The 23085-nt window shown below is 43.5% G+C and overlaps 1 protein-coding gene across 2 annotated transcripts in view; it reads right to left on the bottom strand.

The window, feature by feature from the left end:
• kmt2d (lysine (K)-specific methyltransferase 2D) overlaps positions 1-20176 on the bottom strand; it is a 57635-nt gene extending 37459 nt beyond the window's left edge. Inside the window, exons 1-19 of one of the 2 annotated variants that reach the window (XM_036534069.1) lie at positions 19255-20176; positions 14500-14584; positions 13474-13564; positions 11995-12197; positions 11212-11321; positions 10389-10551; positions 10116-10287; positions 8444-8558; positions 7621-7799; positions 5923-6086; positions 5139-5303; positions 2527-3335; positions 2241-2351; positions 2004-2117; positions 1801-1905; positions 1514-1695; positions 902-1066; positions 676-785; positions 463-507 (exon numbers count right to left, since the gene is read on the bottom strand). In XM_036534069.1, coding sequence (XP_036389962.1) covers positions 463-507; positions 676-785; positions 902-1066; positions 1514-1695; positions 1801-1905; positions 2004-2117; positions 2241-2351; positions 2527-3335; positions 5139-5303; positions 5923-6086; positions 7621-7799; positions 8444-8558; positions 10116-10287; positions 10389-10551; positions 11212-11321; positions 11995-12197; positions 13474-13564; positions 14500-14548 — 3052 coding nt within the window. In that variant the 5' untranslated portion in view covers positions 14549-14584; positions 19255-20176. The remainder of the gene's footprint in view (positions 1-462; positions 508-675; positions 786-901; positions 1067-1513; positions 1696-1800; positions 1906-2003; positions 2118-2240; positions 2352-2526; positions 3336-5138; positions 5304-5922; positions 6087-7620; positions 7800-8443; positions 8559-10115; positions 10288-10388; positions 10552-11211; positions 11322-11994; positions 12198-13473; positions 13565-14499; positions 14585-19254) is intronic. The other variant, XM_036534070.1, reaches the window with a different exon arrangement.
• Positions 20177-23085: the final 2909 nt, after the last annotated feature.

The following is a 23085-nucleotide window of genomic DNA, read 5'->3' as shown; positions in this document are numbered from 1 at the left end:
TCTCAGCAGAGCACAGCAGAGACACAGAGGTCAGGGGTCTCAGCACAGCACAGCAGAGACACAGAGATCAGGGGTCTCAGCACAGCACAGCAGAGACACAGAGGTCAGGGGTCTCAGCACAGCACAGCAGAGACACAGAGAGGTCAGGGGTCTCAGCACAGCACAGCAGAGACACAGAGGTCAGGGGTCACAGCACAGCACAGCAGAGACACAGAGAGGTCAGGGGTCTCAGCACAGCACAGCAGAGACACAGAAGCACAAGATGCTGGCACAGCCCCTTGACATGAGTGACAGACACATTAAGGAAATTTTAGCACTGAGCATTTCCCCTCCAGTCTGTCAGTTTGGCATGTCTATAAATCTGGGTTTCACATTATCGAAGGCTTCACACACATGTGGCACCAGGTACCTGCCCACCCATCCCCTCTACCAAAATAGCCATACCATGAAATCTACACATACCTGGTTCCTTCACTTTCACAACTGTTGTAATGGGAGGCTCCACTACTGCCAGAAAGACACATAATTAGAAATCAGACAGAGCAGAGAGTAAGTGTAAACACACCTGCCACTGGTGCCATGTCATAAAATGTACTGTGATTGAAACTTGCCAGCAACCCCTCCTTGCAACTGAATATTGTCTGAATTAGCCTCCGCAGAGGGGTGTTGGTTTACCGATGCGTTTGGGGACGTAGGGCGAGCAGGCAGAGCAGGCGAAGCCCTCGTCGGATGCCTCCTCCACCTCGTCCTCTGTGTACAGGCTCTCGCACATGGCGTGCACCCACCTGCGGGGGAGAACGTCGTTCCTCGTCATTAATGGAGGTAAACCACCTTTTTTCTGTCATAGACAGCATCAGTGTTTGAGTGGTGCCCGGCACTCTGCAGGTGGCAAGATACCCGCCTGTCACAGTGCTGGCACTGCAGCAGCAGCTCCTCCTCCATGAAGTTCTCGCGGCACACGGGGCAGGTGACCAGGCTGGCGCAGGGCCCGCAGTGTGTGTAGTTGTTCTGCCACTCGCAGTGGAATCCAGGCGAGCTGGAGCCGCACTGCATGCAGCACACACACCTGCAACAGAGAGAGGAACGCCCGAGAGAGAGCACAATGTCAACGCCGTCATGGGTTTTCGCAAGTTTCTCAGCGACAATCAGCAATTTAGGGCTTGCTGTGTTAGGGATCATTATGAAATTTATGAAAAGAAAGGCCGTTTGACCTTCATCTACATACATGTAGGAGTACTTATGGATGAGCTCCACTTCATTTAAAACTAGCTGTTTAATATATACAAGCCCTCTTCCTCCTACATGTGTCTACAGTTTCTAGTCACAATGATCTTATCCACTAAAAACACATAACTGGACACAAAGGCCATGTGCTGTCGATGAAACAGCTCAATGAAAATCTCATTTTAAATATGGCCAGCTCATCTCCCATTTACAGTTTACCCCCCCCCCAGACTAGAGCGAGAGAGGACTGTGTAATAAACACGCCTGTCGTAGAGGGCGGGGTACGCACCACTTGCACTTCCAGCCCCCCTTGGGCACGGTGTGCAGGGGCGGGTCCAGGCAGTAGGTGTGGTAGCTGACGTCACAGTCGTCGCAGAGCAGCAGGCGGGCGGGGTCGGAGGCCTTGCCACACACCTCGCACACAATGCACTCCAGACAGCGCCAGCCCTTCCGCAGCATCATCTTAGTGATCTGCCAATGAGAAAGAGGAGGGCGGCGGGGTCAAGCAATAATGCAGGATGCTACCAGAAATCCACTGTTACAACTATCAACAGGGCTGCTCCTGCTGTCGCTCACCTTGCTGTTGACACAGTAGGGATGGTAACACTGGGCGCACTGCGCACAAGCCAGCAGCTGGCCCTCCACACCCCGTCCAAAACTGCCACACACAACACACATGTCCTGGAGGGGGCACGAGAAAGAGGGGAGCACAGGGTCAGCGATACCACGGGGGCCAAGCGCACACCAGCACAACAGGAAGAGCGTCACAGCACAAGCACCTGCAGCAGGACGAATTTGTCCGTGTTGGAGAAGAGGACCACGGTGTTCTGCATGGTGTCGTCTTCCTCCTCCTCTTCCTCCTTGCTCAGGCCTGTGTCTGCCGTCATGCTAAGCTGGGGGGGGGGGGGGGGGGCAGGGACAGGATTTAGATGTATGTCTGTGAGAGACAGGGTATTCACCAAAAAGTTAAATAAATGTGTGTGTAAGTATGTGTGTGTGAGAGAGAGTGCATTCACCAGAAAGGCATCGATGCAGGAGGCCATGGCTTTGAGACGTGATCGGCCACGCCCCCTCCCACTGCCTCCCCCACGAGGGCGTCGCTTCCCTGGGAAACTGCTGCTCCGCCCCTAAAAGACCAGGGCAAAAAAGCGAGAACGACCTTGTGAAACCTTGTGCTCATGGTCATTTCAGGAGCTGTAGAACAAAAAGCCTTGCCTCTCAACAAAGCTGTTTATACATGGAAAAAAAATGAGAAAATGTTATGCAAACACCTCCCACAAACATATTGTTGATCAAGGGTACCTGTTTGACCCGGGAGCGACCAGGGGAGCCCCTGCGCTTGACCTTGTCTCCGTCCAGTTTCAGGGAGTCGAAGGGCAGCGAGTCGTCCGTCTCAGTGAGCAGTGAGTCAGACCGCGATCTGTTGGCCGGCACCAGGCTGAGCTCCATAGACAGGGACTGGGCGTCAGGCTCTCCGGGCGAGCCCAGGAACCCGCTGCTGCTGCCGTCTCCGTGGCTCATGTTTGACGCGTCGTCCAGCAGATGCTCAGGTTTGGGCCCCACCTCCTCGGGGGGCTCGGCCTTTGCCTTCACATCGCCCTGCAAGCCCTCCTTTCCCGGCACCTCCTCAGCAGCCTCCTGCTCTTCTTCCTCCTCTTCCTCTTCTGACTGGGTGACCCCGGTGTCCATGTCAACGACGGGCAGAGCGGTGACCAAAGGGGAAGAAGGACTAGTCCTTGGCTCCACCTCCATTGGCTCCTTAGGAGCAGATTCCTCCCCGTCCATGGCAACAGGGTGATTTTCTTGAGTGACAGCAGGCGGGGTTAAGGGGCCATGTGGAGTGAGAATGGAAGCATCAATGACACATGTCCCTTCACTGACGGTCTCCTCCTGCTCCTCCCCAGGCTTGGTCTCTGCAGGGGAGCTACATCCATCTCCATGCTCAGCAGTGCCCCCTGTGTTGGTTTCCAGAACGTCAGCTGGTGTTTCTGCTGTCCGACTGGGGATGAGGTTATCCTGAGTTGACTGGCTGGGACCATCCCCTGTCTTTTCCTCGTCATCCACAGATGGAGGTGTACACGGCTCACATTCTGTGGCTCCGCATTCTTTCACTAAACCAAAGACATGAAGCTTTAATACTTCCGTTACAATGTACAAATCAGAACAGGCAGACATGCACATTTAAATGGGCACATGTGCAGTAATATACATGATGTAAAAGAGAACTTGAAGAATTTAAGGAGCACAGCCTGTATGTGCACCTTCACTATGAAGGCCCGTGTGCTGTGGGGTACTCTTTAGAGCCCGACCGATAAACTGTCGTGCCGATATTGTCGGCCGATATGAGTTAATTGCAGACAAATCCGTATCGGCGTTTATAACAGCCAATAATGACAATTAAAAAAGAAACGGAAAGACAGAAGATGCATCCTTCAACCATGTTATGAGTGTTGTCATTGCATAGTTAGTCCACCAGAGGGCACACTGCAACTCCACTGTTGGCAACACGTTTGGAACACCACAAGCTGACCCAAGCAGAGTCCAGCAGAGTAGCCCACGACGGAGATCATCCGTGTTCATGGTAAATTGATAATTGTCACGTGAAATATACTTAAGTAATAAAAAATATCCCCCATCACTTCTCCTCTTAGCCTAAATAAGCCTGACAATGTTCATGTCAGCCATGCCTGGTTTTGCTGCAGTAAGGTGAAAGCCGGTACCGTCAGTCAAACATCAACATTACGTTTAACGTTACGGTAGTTGAGTGGTGTAGGCTAAGCTGTTGACAAACTTGATTGTAGGTTTATTTATGAAACAGTGTGGCAATTCTATCGAACAAACAACGGTCCTTGTCACTTCTAAAAATTCTCTGGCAACATCGCTTACAGCAGCTTATACGCTGTCCATTGCTAAATTAGGTTACCCACAAAGCTAGCTAATGCTATAAGTGGAAGACTGCTAACGTTAACGAGCGATTAAAAACTATAGCGTTCAGCTTATACTGCCTAAATGAAGCAATGGTAAATATATCTGCGACTCGCATGTCTGTAGTTACAGTTGGTGCATTGGAAATTATTAACCTTTTCGCGCGTACAGTCACACCAATTACCTGTTCAGTGCGTATGCTAAAACTGGTGTGATTACAACAATAGATTGGAGAAATTCTAGCTAATTTTAGCTTTGAGGAAACAGCGATTTAATGTTAAAAAATATAGTAAATGCTAACTGAAAACTATGAGAAGCTTAATAATGCTAATGAAAACATAACGAGCCATGCGCTATATAGCATAGAAATAAGTTCTGTGCAAAAGGGTTAAAACAAAGGGAACACGTAAATAAACGTGAGCTGAACAAGTATCTAGCATGGCTTGGTAGCCAAACAAAGTTATCTAGCTTCTCTTTCTTGAAAGAAAGAAAACGTGTAGTATGAAATCCCAAAGTCGCAAATCCTCGTTGCAGAGTCATGTAGTATTAGATGCATTCAACAGCACTGTTTACTGTAGATTACTGTATCAGTTTACTGAATAGTTTAAGATGGCACGATATTTTTTAAACTTTTTTGTATTTTTAAACATTCTTATTTATCAAGACTTCAATATATTTTGTTATACTTTTGTTCAAACTATTATTTATGACAACAAAATAAGTTTATTTTTAAACTGCATTATGTCATGTTATCTTGGTGAGGACTCAAATAACTACACATAACAAATGTTAGGTAAAATCTTTATGTTATGTGTTTCTGGGGGGGAAAAAGAATATCGGCTGATATATCATTATCGGATTTTTAAATCCTCAAATACCGAAATCCGTACTGGTCTTAAAAATCCTGTATCGGTCAGGCTCTAGTACTCTAGTACTAACGCATAAGTAGGCTGATCTTCCAGATGAGGGCCAGGACCACCCAGCCTTACCTGCAGCCTCAGTGGGGGCGGGGAGCGGTTCTGATGGAACTTCAGCCGTCTCCAAGCTTGGCGCGTCCGTCGTCCCCAGATGGGGCCCCTCTTCTGTCGTGTCCTCCTCCCTCATCTCGGCCATTTCCTCTACCCCTGTCTCACCATCCATTCCTCCTTCACCCCCTGCATCAAACAGCCAATCAGCCCGAAGTCACGACCTTCTGCCCCATATCAAGCTAATGCCCGCCCCAAATATCCTGTCTTTCATCCATTTTACATCTCACTTCACCCACAACTAACTGCCACCACAACTGCCTGTGGTGCAGGACTTAGAGAGACCTTCAGATTGGCAGGGTGCAGACTCCAAAGGGCTTCAGGAAACACCCGGCTACATGAATGGACAATACTGTGCAATGTAAGAATAGAAATTAGCCTTGGGTAAGGCCGTTTGTTAAGCAAATGAACATAATGTGAAGTAATCAGGTTTCAAGGCCACAAACGATCTGCAATCTTCAGGCAGACGTGCAGCCCTCCATGCCTCCCCGTCTGCCAAAACCTCAGCTCGCACCAGATGCATCCGCTTAATACCTTTTTTACACTGATATCATTTCTCCCTAAGGCCTTTTCTGTGCATGCTCTCCTGAGAGCCTTAGCTAACCTCTTTGTGGGTAATAAATCTATGATAAACACACACTGCCCAATCCGCCCGCCTCCTTCAGCCGGTCAGTTTCTGTTCCTAATCCCTCCTGACCCCGCAGGTCTGTGGACGCACCCGTCATGGCTCCCCCCTGCCCCTGCTTACCCAGCTCCTTGGCCGTTTCCATCTCAGCCTTCTCCTCCAGCTCTATCTGGGCCGCTGACGTGCCGGGCCCCACAGCACCCTCCTGTGGCGGTTCTTGGCAGAGGGAGCAGGTGTACTGGTCCTCCACAGTGTCCGAAAGATAAGCACATTCGTCATGTACCAATCTAGTGGAAAGATATCAAACAGGACACGCAACGAGAGCAAGTAAGAAATGCCTCAATTACAGTATTAACTTCAGAGAAATGAAAACTTATGGAGAAATTCCAAATATTAGGTCTGTATCTCTTGAAACTACAGTCCTTTAAAATTTTAATTTTATGCATTTTGCTGAACAAGCCTTTCAGTCCAACTTCCGACATTCACAGCTCCTTTGATATGGTACGTACAGTTTTGAAACTTAGTGACTAGGGCTAACATTTTCTGTAGAATTCAAAATGTAATGAGATCAGGTGTATCTTATGTACTTTTCCTCCTACAAGGCTCTGAAAATGGCCGAAAATTCAAAACGTAACAAAACAACACCCCCTTTGAGAGCTTGTCACTCAAACAGTATGCTAGATAAAGCACTCAGTTTTTTTTCCCTGTCATTTATGACATATTAGGCCTTGTGTATGCAATAACCATATTTATTACTGTTATAGGAGTGTTAGAATAATTTCTTGAAATGTGCTCTATTTCCAAATTTCCTCAAAATTGCCTATTTTCATGTCCTCATTTGACCATGTGGGCAGTTAACCATCATTTTCATATTTTTACCATGTAATCTTATATATCTGAATATGATTGGACAAAAATTTGATGTTGATGAGCTTCCTTCTGGAGTTATGACAAAACACAAATATTACATAGTTCACAGTTTCAGAATTGCCACATAGACTTATTTCAATAAGAGGAGCATACTACCCCTTCATAAATTAATTCAAAATAGTGAAAATAAACAACATTTTTTTCAAGTTAGGCAATTTTATTGATTGTCAAAAACATGTCAAAGCATTATCACCAAGTAATCACAGCAAGAACTTTTTTCTTTTCAGAACATAAATAATCATTGTAAATAGCATTCAGATTCACAGTGACAGAAGTCAATACTTTCATAGTTACAAGTCAGCATTTCAGCAATTCTGAAACTGTGAACTATGCAATATTTGTGTTTTGGTTGAATTTGTAAGGCAACAAAAGCATGACAGCTCATTCTTTAAAAAATCATAATTCATTTAAAAATAATTCATAATTAATTAAAATTTCAAAGGACTGTAGTTTCAAAACTATTACAGACACAGACCTAATATATGGGATTTGGTATAGTTTGGTATAGGAGCACCTGTGAATTCCCAGGGTGACCTGGGAAATTTTTTCCTCAGAGTGATTTGATTTGGAACGACTCTGCTCTCAGACACCCTACAATTCATCAGGCGCTTGTGACTTGCTCAGCTGACATCAGTGAGGTAGCAACTATTGCCCAACTAGCTCAAACTTCACTGTGGTGTATTGTGGGACTTGTAGTGCAATAAATAGCATCCTGTGACCATGTCAGAGAATTACAACCGTCTCGCTTCAGTGCTCCTGCACAACTGCAGAGGTTATCGTGGTGAGATAATCCTAACATAGAACCAGCTATGCCAAACAGGGTTGCATAAAGAGGGGAAAAACAGACCATTGCGGTCACAGTTGCACTAACAGTGAGAAGTGGTGACAGACCTCTGGCAAGTGTGGCAGGGGCGCAAGGAGGCCACAGGGACTGGGCCCCTGCTGCACACCGCGCAGACGGAGCCGCGACGTTGCCGGCAGCTCTCGCACACCGTGTAGTTCTCATACCACTGCACAGAGCCCTGGAGGGCAGAGCCACAGGCGCCACACTCGCTACACACACGACACCTCTGAGAGTGAGAGAGAGGGACAGAGACAGAGAGGGAAATCAGCCACATGGGTCCTACAAATCTTCACTTTATAAAGACAGCAGAAATCTCAAGAAACATTATAACATTATTACGGTTTCTTTTTTCCCCACCAATACTTCCACCAAGCCCCTTCTAGGACAGCCCGGTTTTTGCAATTTAAAGGCTGCTTATGTTCTCAGGCTGTGTTCCAACAGACAGCACATGCAATCCAACCCTTCCCTCACCAGGAATATAGGACTTAGTGACAACCGTATAACCCCACCCAGCACCATCCTCACAGATGCACCCCAGACTCGCATATCATACCCCCGAAAGGAGACAGTAAACCACATACACCTGAGGCAGATGCTGAATGGAAGATGTAGATGTTGCAGCTATCAGAGAGACAAACAAGAATCCTGACCGTGTTTTTTAGCTGCTCCATGCACTCTAATGAAATCTAATTGTTGTCAAACTAATCATAAGACATAATATGAACCAATGTTGCAATTTGAGCTTGAAGTTTGGCATAATGTCAGGGAGTGAAGTAGGCATAAAGACAAGACTGTGATTGGCTATGCTGATTGAGAGGATGGGCATGGCAGCAGTCTGACACTGTCGATGAGGCGGGTCTCCATGCTCACCCTGCACTTCCAGGGTTCTGAGGGGAGGGAGTGCATGGCCGGCTGCAGGCAGAAGGTGTGGTAGCCCTTGTCACAGGAATCGCACACCAGCATCATAGAGTCTTCCCCAGGCTGCCTGTAAAACCAAACATGCCCGCAGAGGAATTTACAACACAGTCTCTCAAGCATGACAGCAAACAGGAATGGTCACCACACACACACACACACACACACACACACACACACACACACACACACACACACACACACACACACAGACACAGACACAGACACGCACACAGAGGCAAGCATGTACGCCCATATTAGAGCTGGAGAAAATTGAGCTGGAAAAAATTGATGCAGAAAAAGAAAATAATCGATTCTTAAAAACTGTAATTAACCCTTTCACGCATACGGTCACACCGGTGTGATTAGCCGTTTAGCGCATATGCTAAAACCGGTGCGATTAGAACTAGGGACTAATTCTAAGAGCTAGGGTTGGCCGATGGCTGACAGATATCACAATGTTGAGTCGGCATCGTGATTTAAACCGCCCCCCCCGACACAGACAGCTGGGCGCATCCTGCCACACACATTATAATTCCAGTGTCTCTATTATAATGTGAAAAATAAAATTTATTGCTTATTTGCTGGGATTTCCCCGGGGATCAACTTGAGCCGTAGAACTGATGAATGTGTATTTCAAGGAGTGTCAGCCAGAGAGCGCAAAAATGAAGGATGGGTTTATTATAATTATTATATTAGCTCCTTGCGCCTGATTTAAAGGAAAAACAGCTTATTTAATCACACTATACCGCCCAGTGAAAGCATGTTTTAATTTAGGCGCACACATAAAAATTATTTTTAAATTTACCTGGTTTGCACCTACCTCAGTAAATCAGGGGGCGAGTCTTTATTTCTATTGCAAAACTGAGGATTAAAACTTACCTACAGAGCGAACTCTCCCGTTCCTTGCTATACCGGTCTTAAACAAATAATTCCCACCATGTCTCGCCCTCAACATTTAACTATATTTCATGTTTAGAAAAAATACAATCAATGACTTATTAATATTGTATTGACTAGAGAAAATTCTTGCTGATTTTTAGCGTTATTAAGCTTCTCATAGCTTGCAGTTAGCATTTGCTATATTTTTTTATGTTAAATCGCTGTTTCCTCAAAGCTAAAATTAGCTAGAATTTTTACAATCTAGTGGAAAAGGTTGAAAAAGTTGAAAAAAAAACTTGTCTTTTAAACAGTGGATTTTCTTGAACTTTAAATATAATTCCACTGAAAAACAAATAACCATAACCACTAACTTACAATGCACTAAAAACAAAAATGTTTTGCGTTACTGTTTACATATACCTTGTGGTAATTTTACTTGAAAAAGATTTTTATGTTGTATGACTTGATATGATTTTTGAAAACAACTGTTAAACAAAAAGTTGAAAACTAAAAATAGTTCAAATCTGAGGGCTTGTATTCTTGTATTAATAAAAAAAAAGCAAAAAAACATGGAGGACAAGATGCATCATGATGCATCGAGAATCTTTTTGTAATCGAATCGCTACCCTTTGAATCATAATTAAATCGAATCGTGAGACCAGTGAAGATTCACACCTCTAGCGCATACACACACACACACACATACACACACAGGCTGTAGGGTTTATCCGCTGCTGCGCCTCACCTGCAGGTCAGGCAGACCTTGCACTCGGGACACTGCCAGCCCGACCTCTGCAGTGGTGTGGCACTGATCTCCAGGCAGGCAGCGTGGTAGTGCTGCCCGCACCCTGTGCAAAACAGCAGGTCTGTCAGCTCGCCTGCCGAGTCGCACACAGCGCACCGGGCCTCCTCCGCCGCTATGGAAAGGGTGGGAGGGTTAGGGTTGGGGGGTGGTGGAGTGAGAACACATCTCAATTGGAAAACCTCAGTTTTGTATCCCTTTGTGATGTCACCGTACCCATCTCCACTGCCTTCTCTATGTGCTCTGGACACAGGAGGGCCAGCTGCTTCATGGACTGGAAGGATCCACTGGCCGCCGAGCAAGGAAAGTGATAGGTCCGCAAGCACCCCTCCGCCCGGCACCGTACGGTCGCACCCAGCCTTTTACAGTATTCACATCGCTGAGAAACACACAGGTGAGACGCAAGACATAGCCAGAGAATCAAACAGTCAGTCACCACGAAAAAAGCTGCCATGAGAACACACTCGTAAGGTAAACACACATTTCTCCACCTACTCCTGGTATCCTTGACCGGACATGTGGTTAATTTGTTTTACTGATTTTACTCTTATCCTCATGCTGAGGGCCTGTGGAGGAGAGTTCACATGTTCACCTGAGGAGACTTCACCTGTATTCAACATGACTGCAGTGTTTGTTAATATGGCGTTAATCTTGTTGTAAAGTTTGAGTGTTAAGGATGCTTTGTTTTTGAATTTACTTCATTTGCAATAGACAGACCTCATACCATCAGCATCTCTACAAACGTTATTTAACTGTTGATTGTGATGGTCATTAAGTTAAATGCAGACAATCAGCCAATACCAAGCCACACCTGTCTAATTGAGGGCATATTAAATACATGTTTATGTTTGCAGAGCAGAAGAGCTCGTTTTTCTTGTGTGATGTGGGTGATGAGGCTGGTTCCTTTTATTTGTTGGATTCTTCAGAATTATTTTTTTTAAATATTTGCTCTGCTGGGCAGCTTTTCCAAAGGGCCCATATGATACTGTGTCAGGTGATCTGCTAGCCTGTGGGGAGCAAGCCCCTCTGCCTGACTGACCTGTTGTATCCCTGAGATGACAGCGCTATCCACGTTCAGCAGCTCCTGGCCCTCACCGTGTTTAACCCCATCTGACCAGGCTGCACACCAGTGGTGGACCCAGCAGTGCCCTGCTCAACACCGGCACACAAACACAATCTTACACCATGTACTGGCATGTTACAAGAACACACACTGTCACAAACAGCCTTAGCACCATGACATGCAACAAACTCACAGTCACAATACTAGTCAGTACTACATAAACAAAACAACGTGTGAAAACACACACACACACACACACACACACAGACCCAGGCCCAACAGATTTCACAGTTAACTGAATTTAAAACTAAAGGGTAAGACTTATGAAGGTGTCTTAAAGGCTTGCATTGAGCATTAATTCTGTCCATTGTAAAAAAATAAATAAATAAATAAACCCTGATGTTAATATTTTGTGTATTGACTTTTTATTATTTGCTAGACTGATAGGTCAAAGCATTTCTCTGAGCCCGAAATTACATTATCAACATTTAATGGATGCCGTTATCCAAAGTGTCTTACACAGGCTACAATTTAATCCATTTAAACAGTTCAATGTTTTTGCAGGTTAAGTACTTTACCCAAGCAGTGCCCCAGCAGGGAATCAAGCCAGCAACCTCTTTGTTATGAGCCCTACTCCTTAGCACTGTGCTACACTGATGCCCTAAATAAGGCCAGGAGAAATGTCTCAGCTAAAATCCCACTAACCTAAGGATGCTAGTACAGAGTGAGACCCCCCACCCCCGCTGAAGCTTTCCATACCGGTTTCGTCAAAGAGGGAGGCAATGGAGGCAGCGTCGGAGAAGCCGATGGAGGACAGGTCGTCACTGGTGGCCGCCGGGGGCAGCACAGTCGGGCCCTCTGTGGGCAGCCGGACGGAGAAAGGCCCGAACTGCCGGAGCTCCCGCTGGCCGTGCAGGCTTGGCTCTGTGCAGCCGCAGAGTGCGCACAGCTGGCCATTCCCCCTGGACACGGGGGGACACAGAGACAGAGCCACACTGTCAACGACAGCGCCATCTACAGGCAAGCCCATGCATGCACCGAGCCAAACCAAAATCCTGACTAAGGCTGTTTTCACACTTGGTCCGTTTTGCTGGTCCAGACTCCTCCCCCTGCCCCCGCTGGCCTCCTTTCACATTACATTTTTTGGTTACGAACCCTGGTCCGTTTACATCATCAACTCATAAGGAACATGCAGCTTTTATTTACCAATGTTGCTAGACAATGACGCAAAAGGGAGGTTTACTTTCTGGTTTTAGATCGGATAGCTTGCACACCAAATGCGAACCACACTGGAGTACGGTCCCTAGGTGCGCACCCGAGTTCAGAAAACAGCTTTCACTTCAACAAAACGAACCGAACTAACGGCTCAAGTGGACTCGGGTCCGCACCAAAAGCTCTAGTGTGAAAGCACCCTTAGACACCAGGGTTTCCGTCACAAATAACAGAGGCTACAGTTTTTTTCACAGCAGGCTTGTTGATGCAGAAGCTTTAACTAATGGTTTGCACAATTCAGTGTTGGACATAATCCCCACTTAAATTTTTTGGCATCTACATTTCATTTCAAATGATACAAAGTAGTTCCACAATCCGTAAGTTCCATAATCACAGGGTATAATAAAATGTGGCACAGTCAGGCTTTGGGGCATCTTACATGTAAAGTTTAGAAAATACACGTTCCATTCAGGTTAGCCCAAAAGTACCTAGACTAAAGATTCTCTGCAGCAACAATACATTACACTTTGGACCCTTTACACTGGAAACTGCCTCTGCAGCAAACATTTTAGCACTGGAACCAACTGACTCCTCTGCTTCTACGGAGACTGCTACTCTCTCGCAAAAACAGGAAAGAATGCAGCGTGCACAGCTCTCCAGATTAAAAGCACACCTTCCTCACTCCAGCAGGGCTGGATCACACCCAGCTCCATACAGCTCCAACAGGGCTGAAGGCAGATTTGACTTATTGTCTCTCCTTGTCAAAGTGGACTTATTACAGCAACCATCACCTACACCAAATCGGATTAAGTGCAAAACCTCCATTTCACAAGTCTGTCGCGATCACATAACTCCCTGTAACTCAAATGCAGACAGACCCACTTTCCATGGCAATGTAGAAATCAGGTAATAAAGGCGGCTTTCAGAGATGCTCCCTGTCCAATCAAAATGTAATCCAAGTGCGAGCAAACAAGTGTGTCTCCAGAGACAGCAGTAGGCTGTTAGCCATTAATTGATGGGACTTACACGGGTGCACCAGCCGTGTCCACATCTGGTGTCACTGGGGTTTCCTCCACGGCAGGGGAGTCTGGCTGCTTCGGAAGTGCACTGTCATCAGCTGCGTGTGGGGATGGCAACAAATATGCAAATGAGAGCTCAACCCAAAAAAAAAAGCAGCATGCATGACCTTCAAACTCTCAAGGCTACATGTATGCAAGTCACATTTCCCCACCATCCAATGTGGAATTGCATCTGTACACTAAATTCTCAAAGACTTATAAAAAGCAATGGAGAACTGAAGCATGCCTTATCTGCTGGGGCATACAACTGAGGCCTCTATTACAAGAGCATTCAGACTGAAGACAAGAGACCAGACTTACAAGAGAGCATTTAGTTACAAAAACCTACCGGGCACTGAGTAAAACTGCAATGCTTGGTAAAATGTGTTATTCAAAATGAAGCATAAAGCATCATAAGAGATATTACTGAACACCGTTCCCCAAGGTCGCTTCAAGTAAAATCCCAAATCATTTCCTGTTCAGTTACCTCTACAGCCTTCTTGTGCCAGCTCCTGTTCCGTGAGGTATGGCTGCCTCATCAGGTCCTCTTTACTCTCCTGTCTGAATTCATCGCAAACATGCCTTTCCTGCTGCTTTGTGAACACTGGCTGTCCTTTGATTTTTTTGTCTCCCCTTTCTTGCTCCTTTTGCCATGTCGGTCTGCCATAGTTCTGCCTGTTTTCCTGCGGTTATTGTGACTGAACTTCTACCTCAATAAAGATCTGTCAATACAGACATCACCTCGCCTTCTTGTACTCACCCCCTTCACCTTCAATGTAATAACAACCTTATGTTTGCCATTCAGCAAACACCTAAAGTAAGAAGTATGAGTAATAGAAAAACCCTGACAATCTATACAACAAAACATGTCATATGGATATCAAGATCTTCACATTATCAATAATAAGACAAATACCCAGACCTAGCAATTGTTAAAACATGATTGTTTTTTTAATCACAGGTAAGTGTACCTTTAGAACCATTGCTTCCTTACCTGCTGTTTCAGAGTCATTCTCCTCACAGTTTGATTTCTGCTCATCCATCCCTTCTCCCTGTTCTGATCTCCCTCACAGAGAGACCTAGCACATAAAGAGAACAGAGTGAGCTAATGAAATGGCAAAATGTATGGACTGTGGGGTCATTTCACTGTTTTACAACACCAGCTGGCTATATTATACAAGCCTCTACAAATCCTTTCAGTAAATACAACTTTCAACTACTACAGTCGCCACAAAACTGCAGGATATGTAAGGGGCCCTACTGCCGTAATGTCAAGTTCTAATTCTAATATAATATTTTGTCCTCCACGATTAATTTATGGGTTAATTATGGGGCTACAGTCCGACCGCAGCAGAACGGAAATGAAGTATAGGAAAGTGGGAACATAGTTTAACCGAGTTACCGTTTACTCACTCCACTTATTAAAATGTACTACACAACAGATATCGAATTGGGGGTTGAAAAAGCTTTCAGCAGCCAGCTGCCTCACTAGCCAAATATACATCGTTTTGGCCAAATTGCCTCAACCACACTGCTATCTAGATAACTAGCTAACGTAACAGCTAGTCATCTTGGCACGTGAGGACGACCACGATTCAACGATTCATGGATTATTTTTCAACATTTGCAAAATCCACAGATTTTAAAACAATCATTGCTTTAAATACAAACCATAGCTAACAGTAAGGAAGTCATGCCATCATCGCTTTGTTGGTCAGAATCAGACAGGTCTTCAATGATGTGAAATTATTGCTAAATATGGTTGCATAGCAAGCCAGCTAGCTAACTCCTGTAACTCATTAGGACAGATGGGTAGATATCGAGTTAGCTAGCTAGCAAGCTAGCTTGTAAGGGCTCGCAAACTCTTTGCAAAGAATTGTCAAATAGTCGTCGAGCGTTTTATAGATATTTCAACTAAAAATTAACAAGCCTTGTTTACATAATCCCAACCGGAGAACACATTTTTTTTTGCACACGGACACATAAATACAAATTTCATCACTGTTTTCTGTAAATAAAACTACCCTCTAACAAGATACACAAAGAAAATACTGCTTCCGTGTGCTTCACTTCCTGTACCTCGTGTTGCAACTTCATTTTGCAGGCAATAGTTCCGAGGCATATGCCGCAAACCGAGAAATTAACATTACATTGAATTGTAAATATTTAAATGCAACAAATGTGTGCGTTTGGGATTACTTGAATTTATATGAAAACCTAATCAAGCAATTCTTATCAAATTAAAGAAAACACATCAAAATGAAACCATGACCAAGTGCAAACATCCCATGTGTTATTTTAGACATTGATAACAATGGCACTCACGTCCCCTTAAAAACGAACACATGACAGTTGTACGAACTCTTTAATCTGTAATCGAAATCAACATCATACTAAACAAGATGGGAGAAGAACTGTTTCTCTTTGCAAAAGTGCAGACCACGCCCTTTTATGACGCTAGACTGAACCACATGATTCCTTTCGATATTGATACAGAAACGCACACAGGAACTGTGCTATATTCTGCCAGCTTTTGACCTAGAAGCAATCTACATTGCTGCATGTACAAATGAAGTGTTTTTTTTTATTATTTTCCATACCGCACATATTTGATTCAATGCAGTCGGTGACATTAAAAAATGTCGTTACACGTCTACAGTGAAATCATCATCCAACGAAGGTTCCTTTGCACTCTCGGTTTGCCACAAGCCTTATCGTAACTTTCAGACATACTCAAGGAAGCGCACTTGGATGTTAGCTACCTCCTGTTGTACATGCCGACCACAGACACACATCCCACAGCTAACTGCCTCACTACCGTTCCACTTCCTAACACTGCACCAGACCGTTTTTCAGGGGAAGTGAGCGTAAAGCTGCCTAGATGCTTAGTAGTATAACCAACTGAATCTTAAGTCATTCAGCAAAATGTTATCGTTAGGAGTATCTATTCCATTGTTCGAATTACGTTATAATTTAAACTATGGACGTTATACTTTCCAACACAGCTGATTTAAATTATCAGTTTGTTATTAAGCAGCTTCAGGAGTTCAGAACGAGGTGATCATTTGAATCAGCTGTATCGGAGCAGGGAGAGATCTAAAGCATGCAGAACAAGTGGTCCTCCAGGAGAGGTTTGGAAAACGCTGCTTTAAACTATGGAACAGGTTCTCCCATAGGGATCGAGTCGCTGAGTGCTAATCTGTTTATGGAGATCTGGAGGTTCCGTGGGTTCAATAAAGGATAAAGGTCATACTTGTCATATAAAATAAATAAATACTCGATTTCGGCGTTTCGCATCACAGTTATGACACCCCCAGGCCACAGTAAAACCGCCGTTAATACCACCTGCATGTGCTGTGATCTGACCTAGTGAGTTTACCCAAACATTGCAACTAGCTAATCTAGCTACGACTCAATCAAAATGAAAACTCTATATTAACATGAACGCGTGATTCCCTGTCTTAATTTTATTTGTCTGTTTGTATCTCTTAATTACGCTTTACTTGTGTCACGGTAATCTCACATTAACCTTGACTAATGAGATGAGATGATGTTCTTGTGAAGGTGATGTCCTCATATGCCCTAAACTTGCTAGGCCTCCTACCTTGCCGCTACAAGTAGCTAGGTAACTTTGTCTCACTCGCAAACTTTACACTTTGGGTGCGTTTATACATCATTTGGTGACCTTAAAGTCGTATTATGACAAAAGGAAATTTAAACAATAAAACATCGAGCTGTTTAGCTAGCTAACGTTTAAAAATAAACCCAGAGGTCTAAAGTTAACAATTGGGGCTTTCCCTAAACATTGTAGTAAAACTTATTGCTACTTATTAGAAAACTATTGGTTACAAGTAATGTGATATGAGGGGGACCTGCAGAACTTGCTCCAAATGGGCTTTTACGTACCATACCACCCGAAACCAAATGTATGGCAGCTGGCTAAGCTAAGGCTACCTAACGACACCTAAAGTTAGCCAACCAAATAACGTTACCACAGCATAGTCCGTGTTGAATCAAACTCATTACCAGCGAGTTGAGTTTTACTTATTATTAGTTAGCAGTTTTGTCTGTCACCCAGTTGTACTGAAGGATCCGTAGCAATTGATTTCCTACAATAAGGCAACCAATGAACTAACGTTAGCTTGCTAATCGCTTTGTTTCCAGACATTCTTTAAGTGGTCATATTAATGTAATTTGCCGAGATACATGTTTGTGGATATTGATCGCCATGTCCACGGCGGGGATTTAATAAATTGTGTGGGAAAATTATCGGGGTAGGTAACCCACGCCCAAGCTGTTTTAGACACTGAAGCGCGGTCGAACTTGTCAGGAAAGCTCGTGGACAACCCATGGCCTATATAATCACTAATGTAAAGAAAACGGCAACACTCGACTATATCCCTAAACGCATCCCCGTTGTTTCATGTCTTCTTACTGTAGATAACATAACGGTTTAAATATGAACCGAATCGCAAACGTTATCAAACTATAAATATCCATCTAACCCCAAATACCTGATGTACTTCTAAACTACAAAGCTACACCCTACGTTAGCTAGCTAGTTATCAAGCTAAAGCATAGCTACAATGAAATGATTAAGACACTAACTAGTCTTTATGGACGGTTACCTAGATAAACAATCATGACAATCTATTATGTTATTCCGCCGCACAACCTGAATCGTATAACGATGTAACGTTCAGCTAGCCTGCTAGCGCTTAGCCAGCTTGCTAACTAATGGAATTCTTAGTACGACACAAACTCTTCAGTCAGCTGGCTAAGCTACATACATCAAGGTTTCCAATTAAACAATAGTGACTTTTAAGTTACATACAACTGGTTAGTTTAGACAGGTGAGCGTGGCCCCAATATGACTGAGCCATACCTAAAGTCATCTTGATAGGGTGGTGACAAAACATGATATTTGTTCCATCAATCAGCTAGCTACCTAACTCTTAGTTAGCAGGAAAGCTAAAATGGTAAGATCCAATATTTTGATTCTTACTAAGGCAGCCCTCCATGGAAGCCGAGGAGAGTAGCTAGCGTGTCATCTATCACATATACGTCAAAACTCTTCTATTTAGAGTTTGTTAGTTAGTCTAACAAAATCGAGAGAAGTTAGCTTCATGTAGGAAAAAAACCCCACTGGCAACCAGTTATCGCTTGGTAAGTATATTAGTTTGCTAACGAGAAATATAACGAAACGAAGGGGAAGGGACCCTTATTTATAAGCTTATACTGGAGATAATGCTGCATTAACTTATTAGCGTTAGCTGATGATTTCGTTTTCAAATTTGCCGGCGTAACCGATTTAAAGCGTTTCACACACCGCCGCGTTTAGCTAACAACATGAACTGGAAAGAACTGAAGGGATAAAAAAGTTAGCTAATATTAGCCGGCTAGCTAACGTTATTTTAGTTACAGAGTTAAGACAATTTTACCATCTAACTATCAACCAAAATCACCCCATGCCCATAAAGAAATCCATCCATGGCTATTTAGCCAACTAGCAACTTGGGTAATTTGGCTAAGGCTAATGTAACCCAGTTTGCACAAGGTTTTGCAAACAGTTCGATTTCAATCACGTTAGCTACCTAGCTAGCTAGCTCTCGTAATAAACACGCACTTTAAATTCTAGCTGTTTTCACTGGCTAGCAATAATATATCACTTGCTGGGATTAGCCGCGATAAGACATGGAAATGACAAACCAAGACGTCTTACAGAAAACATAATAAACATTAAACTCACCTTTTTATAGTGTAGTCCAAATGTGTTGGTGCATCAGAGCAAGTCTCTGGGAATAAATCGCGCGTACGACTCTCATTTGTGTAGCTACCTTGCTAGCTAAAATGTGTTTGGTGAGCAGGGGAAGTGCTCGGTGGGTGGCTAGTTAGCTGAGCACTTAGCTGGCTAGCTAGCAAGTTATTAAGTATAATGTTCAAGGCGTAATCCTTTACATGATATGACGATCCGAACAGGACCTGAAGTGCCGCAATCTCTGATCTTGCTGTCCCAGATGCGTTCCCGGTTGCAGCTATCTATGTCCGGCAGGTTGCAATAGTAGTTGTGGTTTACGCTAACGTTACACAAACGTTGCGTCCCATACTTTTTAGTCCAAAGTAAAGTGCTATTCGAACTGGCTTCTCTGAGACCGTCGACAGATTTTAAGCACAAAAAACATTACGGGGTTTGCTGTTACCAACTTTATTTCTGTTCCGACAGCTCATTACTGACTTCCATTCTCAACCCATCCACGAGTGTTATTCCTTGTAGTTTGCTGGCTAGTTGACGCCTTAGCTTGCTATGAAAATCGTGTTGTGAGCTTACTTGCCTGGTAGATAACATTGCAGGGAAATCATTTTAAATTTTCGTTGCTATATATTGAAGACAATCATTTGGCGTGTAACCAGTTAATAGGTTGTCTGTGAAACATGTTATTTTTTATTTTAATCAGATAACTGGGGGGATTGAAGCAACAGAACGGGAGAGAGGGTAGATAGGGGAAGCCATTTTCAAGCACGGCGAAATTAAGTCCCATGGGCGCCACATTTTATTCGAACACGCTCGCAACACAGAAAAATAAATGGCCAAATTTAAACAGCAAACAAAAATTCTTACGAATCCACTTCCCAAGTATAAAATATTTCATGTCATGAACTAATTCCGTTATATTTCATTCATCAAAATATATTGAACGATGTCAAACTCGAGGAAGGATACAGAGATAGATGTCGAGTTAATGAGCCACTATCTGGCCCCATAGTTGGAACCTACGAACTAACCAAAACTCGCGTTTTAATTGGTTACTTAACATGATTATGCGATTTCATTGCACCCCGCTAAGGTTGAGGCGGGGCCAAGAGAATGGACTTCATTTCCATAACGCTCCCTCTCTCTTGCGCTCTTCAAAACTGAGCGTTTCGCGTGACGCTACGGAGTGACCCGTGGTCCGTCAGCGATAGGTAAAGATAAGTGTCCCAGCACTAGTGGTGTTCAAAACGATTCTATTTAGTGATTCGGTTCCTTTCGTTCAGTTCAATAAAATGATTCGAATCTTTGATTCACTGATTCGTTCATTTCGATATCCGGTCGGGATACACGAATATGTAAATAGTTTTATTGCATTTTAAAATTACTCTACATTGTTCCAAACATCATGTCCATTATTAGCCTGCTCTGCGGCAAAACAGCACGTGAGAAACCAGATGTCAATGAAATTAATCATAATTAGCTAAATCGTAATATTCATTACGTGAAACTGCACCATGCTATTCAAACAATCATGCAGCCGCAAAATACTTCGTCTTAGAAATAGAACTCCACATTTTATAATAGCCTAAGTACATGTAATTTGCTAAAACTAAAAAAAGCACTGACTAAAAAAGAGCCACGCTTATATCCAAAGCGAAATTCTTCGTTTTACAAGTTTTGAACTAACCGAGCCCAAACATTTTAATATACTTGTAGGCCTAGTCAGTGATGACGTATTTTTATTTGTTGTTAATGTAGAAATAGTACGCTACAAGTGTGATGCATAGGCTTATTCATCACATTTCTGCTTTGTTTTGTAGCCTACTAAGCCTATGTTGATTTGTCAGTATTTATTAATAAGGACTTTATTAACTTTAAAAGGAAATGTGATGTCAACATTAAATAAATCATAGTCTACGTAAGATTGCAGTTGAGATAAACAAGAACTGCGATACATTGTGCGCACCTAAAATATGCTACTGTTAAAAATGTAAATAATGTAAAAAAAAAATAATAATAATAAATAGGCCTAAAATAATATTCCAGGTAGATGAGCAAATAATATTTAATAATATATTTAATTCCTATAATAATGTCACGGAAGCGCTGATTCCTTTAGCATCGTAACAGTCAATGGCGAATGTAGCCCAAGCCTGCTATACTGAGAACAAGCGATTTTGGCAACACGTAGTCACCAGGTCTTCATAGTAAGTAACTCTTTTGAGGGGAACGGAACCGGTGTACTGGGAACTTGTCAGCATAAAGTCAGTGAATCTTTGGAGTCCGAAGGATCTGTTGTGCTGAGAACTTGTCAACAGTTCAGCAGGTCAGTAGGGGGAGTTTAGAGTCTTCGTAGTCACCGGATCCTTTGTGTCCGATGGAACTGCTGAACTGAAGAACTTGTCAACAGTTCATCGGGTCAGTAGGGGGAGTTTAGAGTCCTCGTAGTCACCGGATCTCTCAGCTATTGGCTAGTTGTCGTCATGAACGTACTGCTGATACAGTTTTGTGATAGGCTTCTTCATGGACAGACCGCATATTTATTAATATCCGCTGGAGGGAGAGTTATAGCTGCTATGCCAGCTAATCAGCGCGCAGGTTTGCAAAGAGGAATGAACAAATCTTTTAGACTAGGGATTCAGTACACTCAGTTCACCTCAAAGATTCGTTCAAATTGATTCGTTCGTTCCCAGTCCCAAGAGTAACAATACACAGTCATTGTTGACACCCCGTTTAGAAGAATTGCAACCAGGGCTTCTATACCTGAAAAACTCACCTGTTTTCTGGTACCAGTGGCACAGCTGGAAAGAATCACCAGTGTACTGAATGACAGTTTTCTAGTTCAAGTAGATATTCATTCATTAAAACATTTACACCCCCCACCACCACCTAAAAAAAGTTTCATTAACCCTTTCGCGCGTACGGTCACACCGGTGTGATTCGCTGTTTAGCGCGTTTGCTAAAACCGGTGCGAAACAGCGATTTAACGTAAAAAATATAACAGATGCTAACTGAAAATTATGGAAAACTTAATAACGCTTAATAACGAACCATGTAACAGGCGCGCTACATAGCATAAAAGTAAGTTACATACGAAAGGGTTAGATATCCAACTGAAAAACAAATTTAAAAAATAAATGTAAAAAAGAGATAAATGAATTATAAATGAAAATGTGGCACAATAACCGTTTTATCTCGATTATCTAGCAACAGCCATCTTGTTCCAAGTGAGCGCTAACCATAATCCGAAGCAGTAAAGGTATGACGCCATATATGAGAGCTCAGAGGAAGTATAGTCTGAACAGCAAGAGGATTGAGGCCCCATCAGAGCTGACATGGATCAGAAAGAGAACTGAGTCCTCTTTCAAATGACCTCACAACGTGAATGCAAAAAGAACTGAGTCCCTTTTCTGTTGGTCCACTTTTTGGCCCACTTTAAGAGGACTAAGTCTGATTCATTAAAAAGGACTATATGTGAAAACACCCTAAATACCCACAGTGACTAATCATAGTACGCACATAAACCGTGCGAGGAACCATTCGTGGGTTCTGTTAGGAAATTAAAGATGGAAATCGTGTTTTGATGACCTAAAAAGCAATTCTGGCATTTCAGCACAGTAGTTTTGTCCGTAACAGTGTACTGTAAGTTATATTACAATCACGATAATAATAGCCAAGAAACAATTTGAACAATGTTATTCATGTGAGGTTAGTGGGCGATACATTCATGCTCTGGGTCTGGATTCCATGGATTGTTGCTAGCAGCTCAAATTCTGGAACAGCAATAAAAGAATGTGGACTACATTACCACTAAGAAACCATGAATCT

The sequence above is a fragment of the Megalops cyprinoides genome, chromosome 7, assembly GCF_013368585.1.
Source record: "Megalops cyprinoides isolate fMegCyp1 chromosome 7, fMegCyp1.pri, whole genome shotgun sequence".
Taxonomy (NCBI): Eukaryota; Metazoa; Chordata; class Actinopteri; order Elopiformes; family Megalopidae; genus Megalops; species Megalops cyprinoides.
This window is presented reverse-complemented; position numbering and strand designations above follow the sequence as displayed.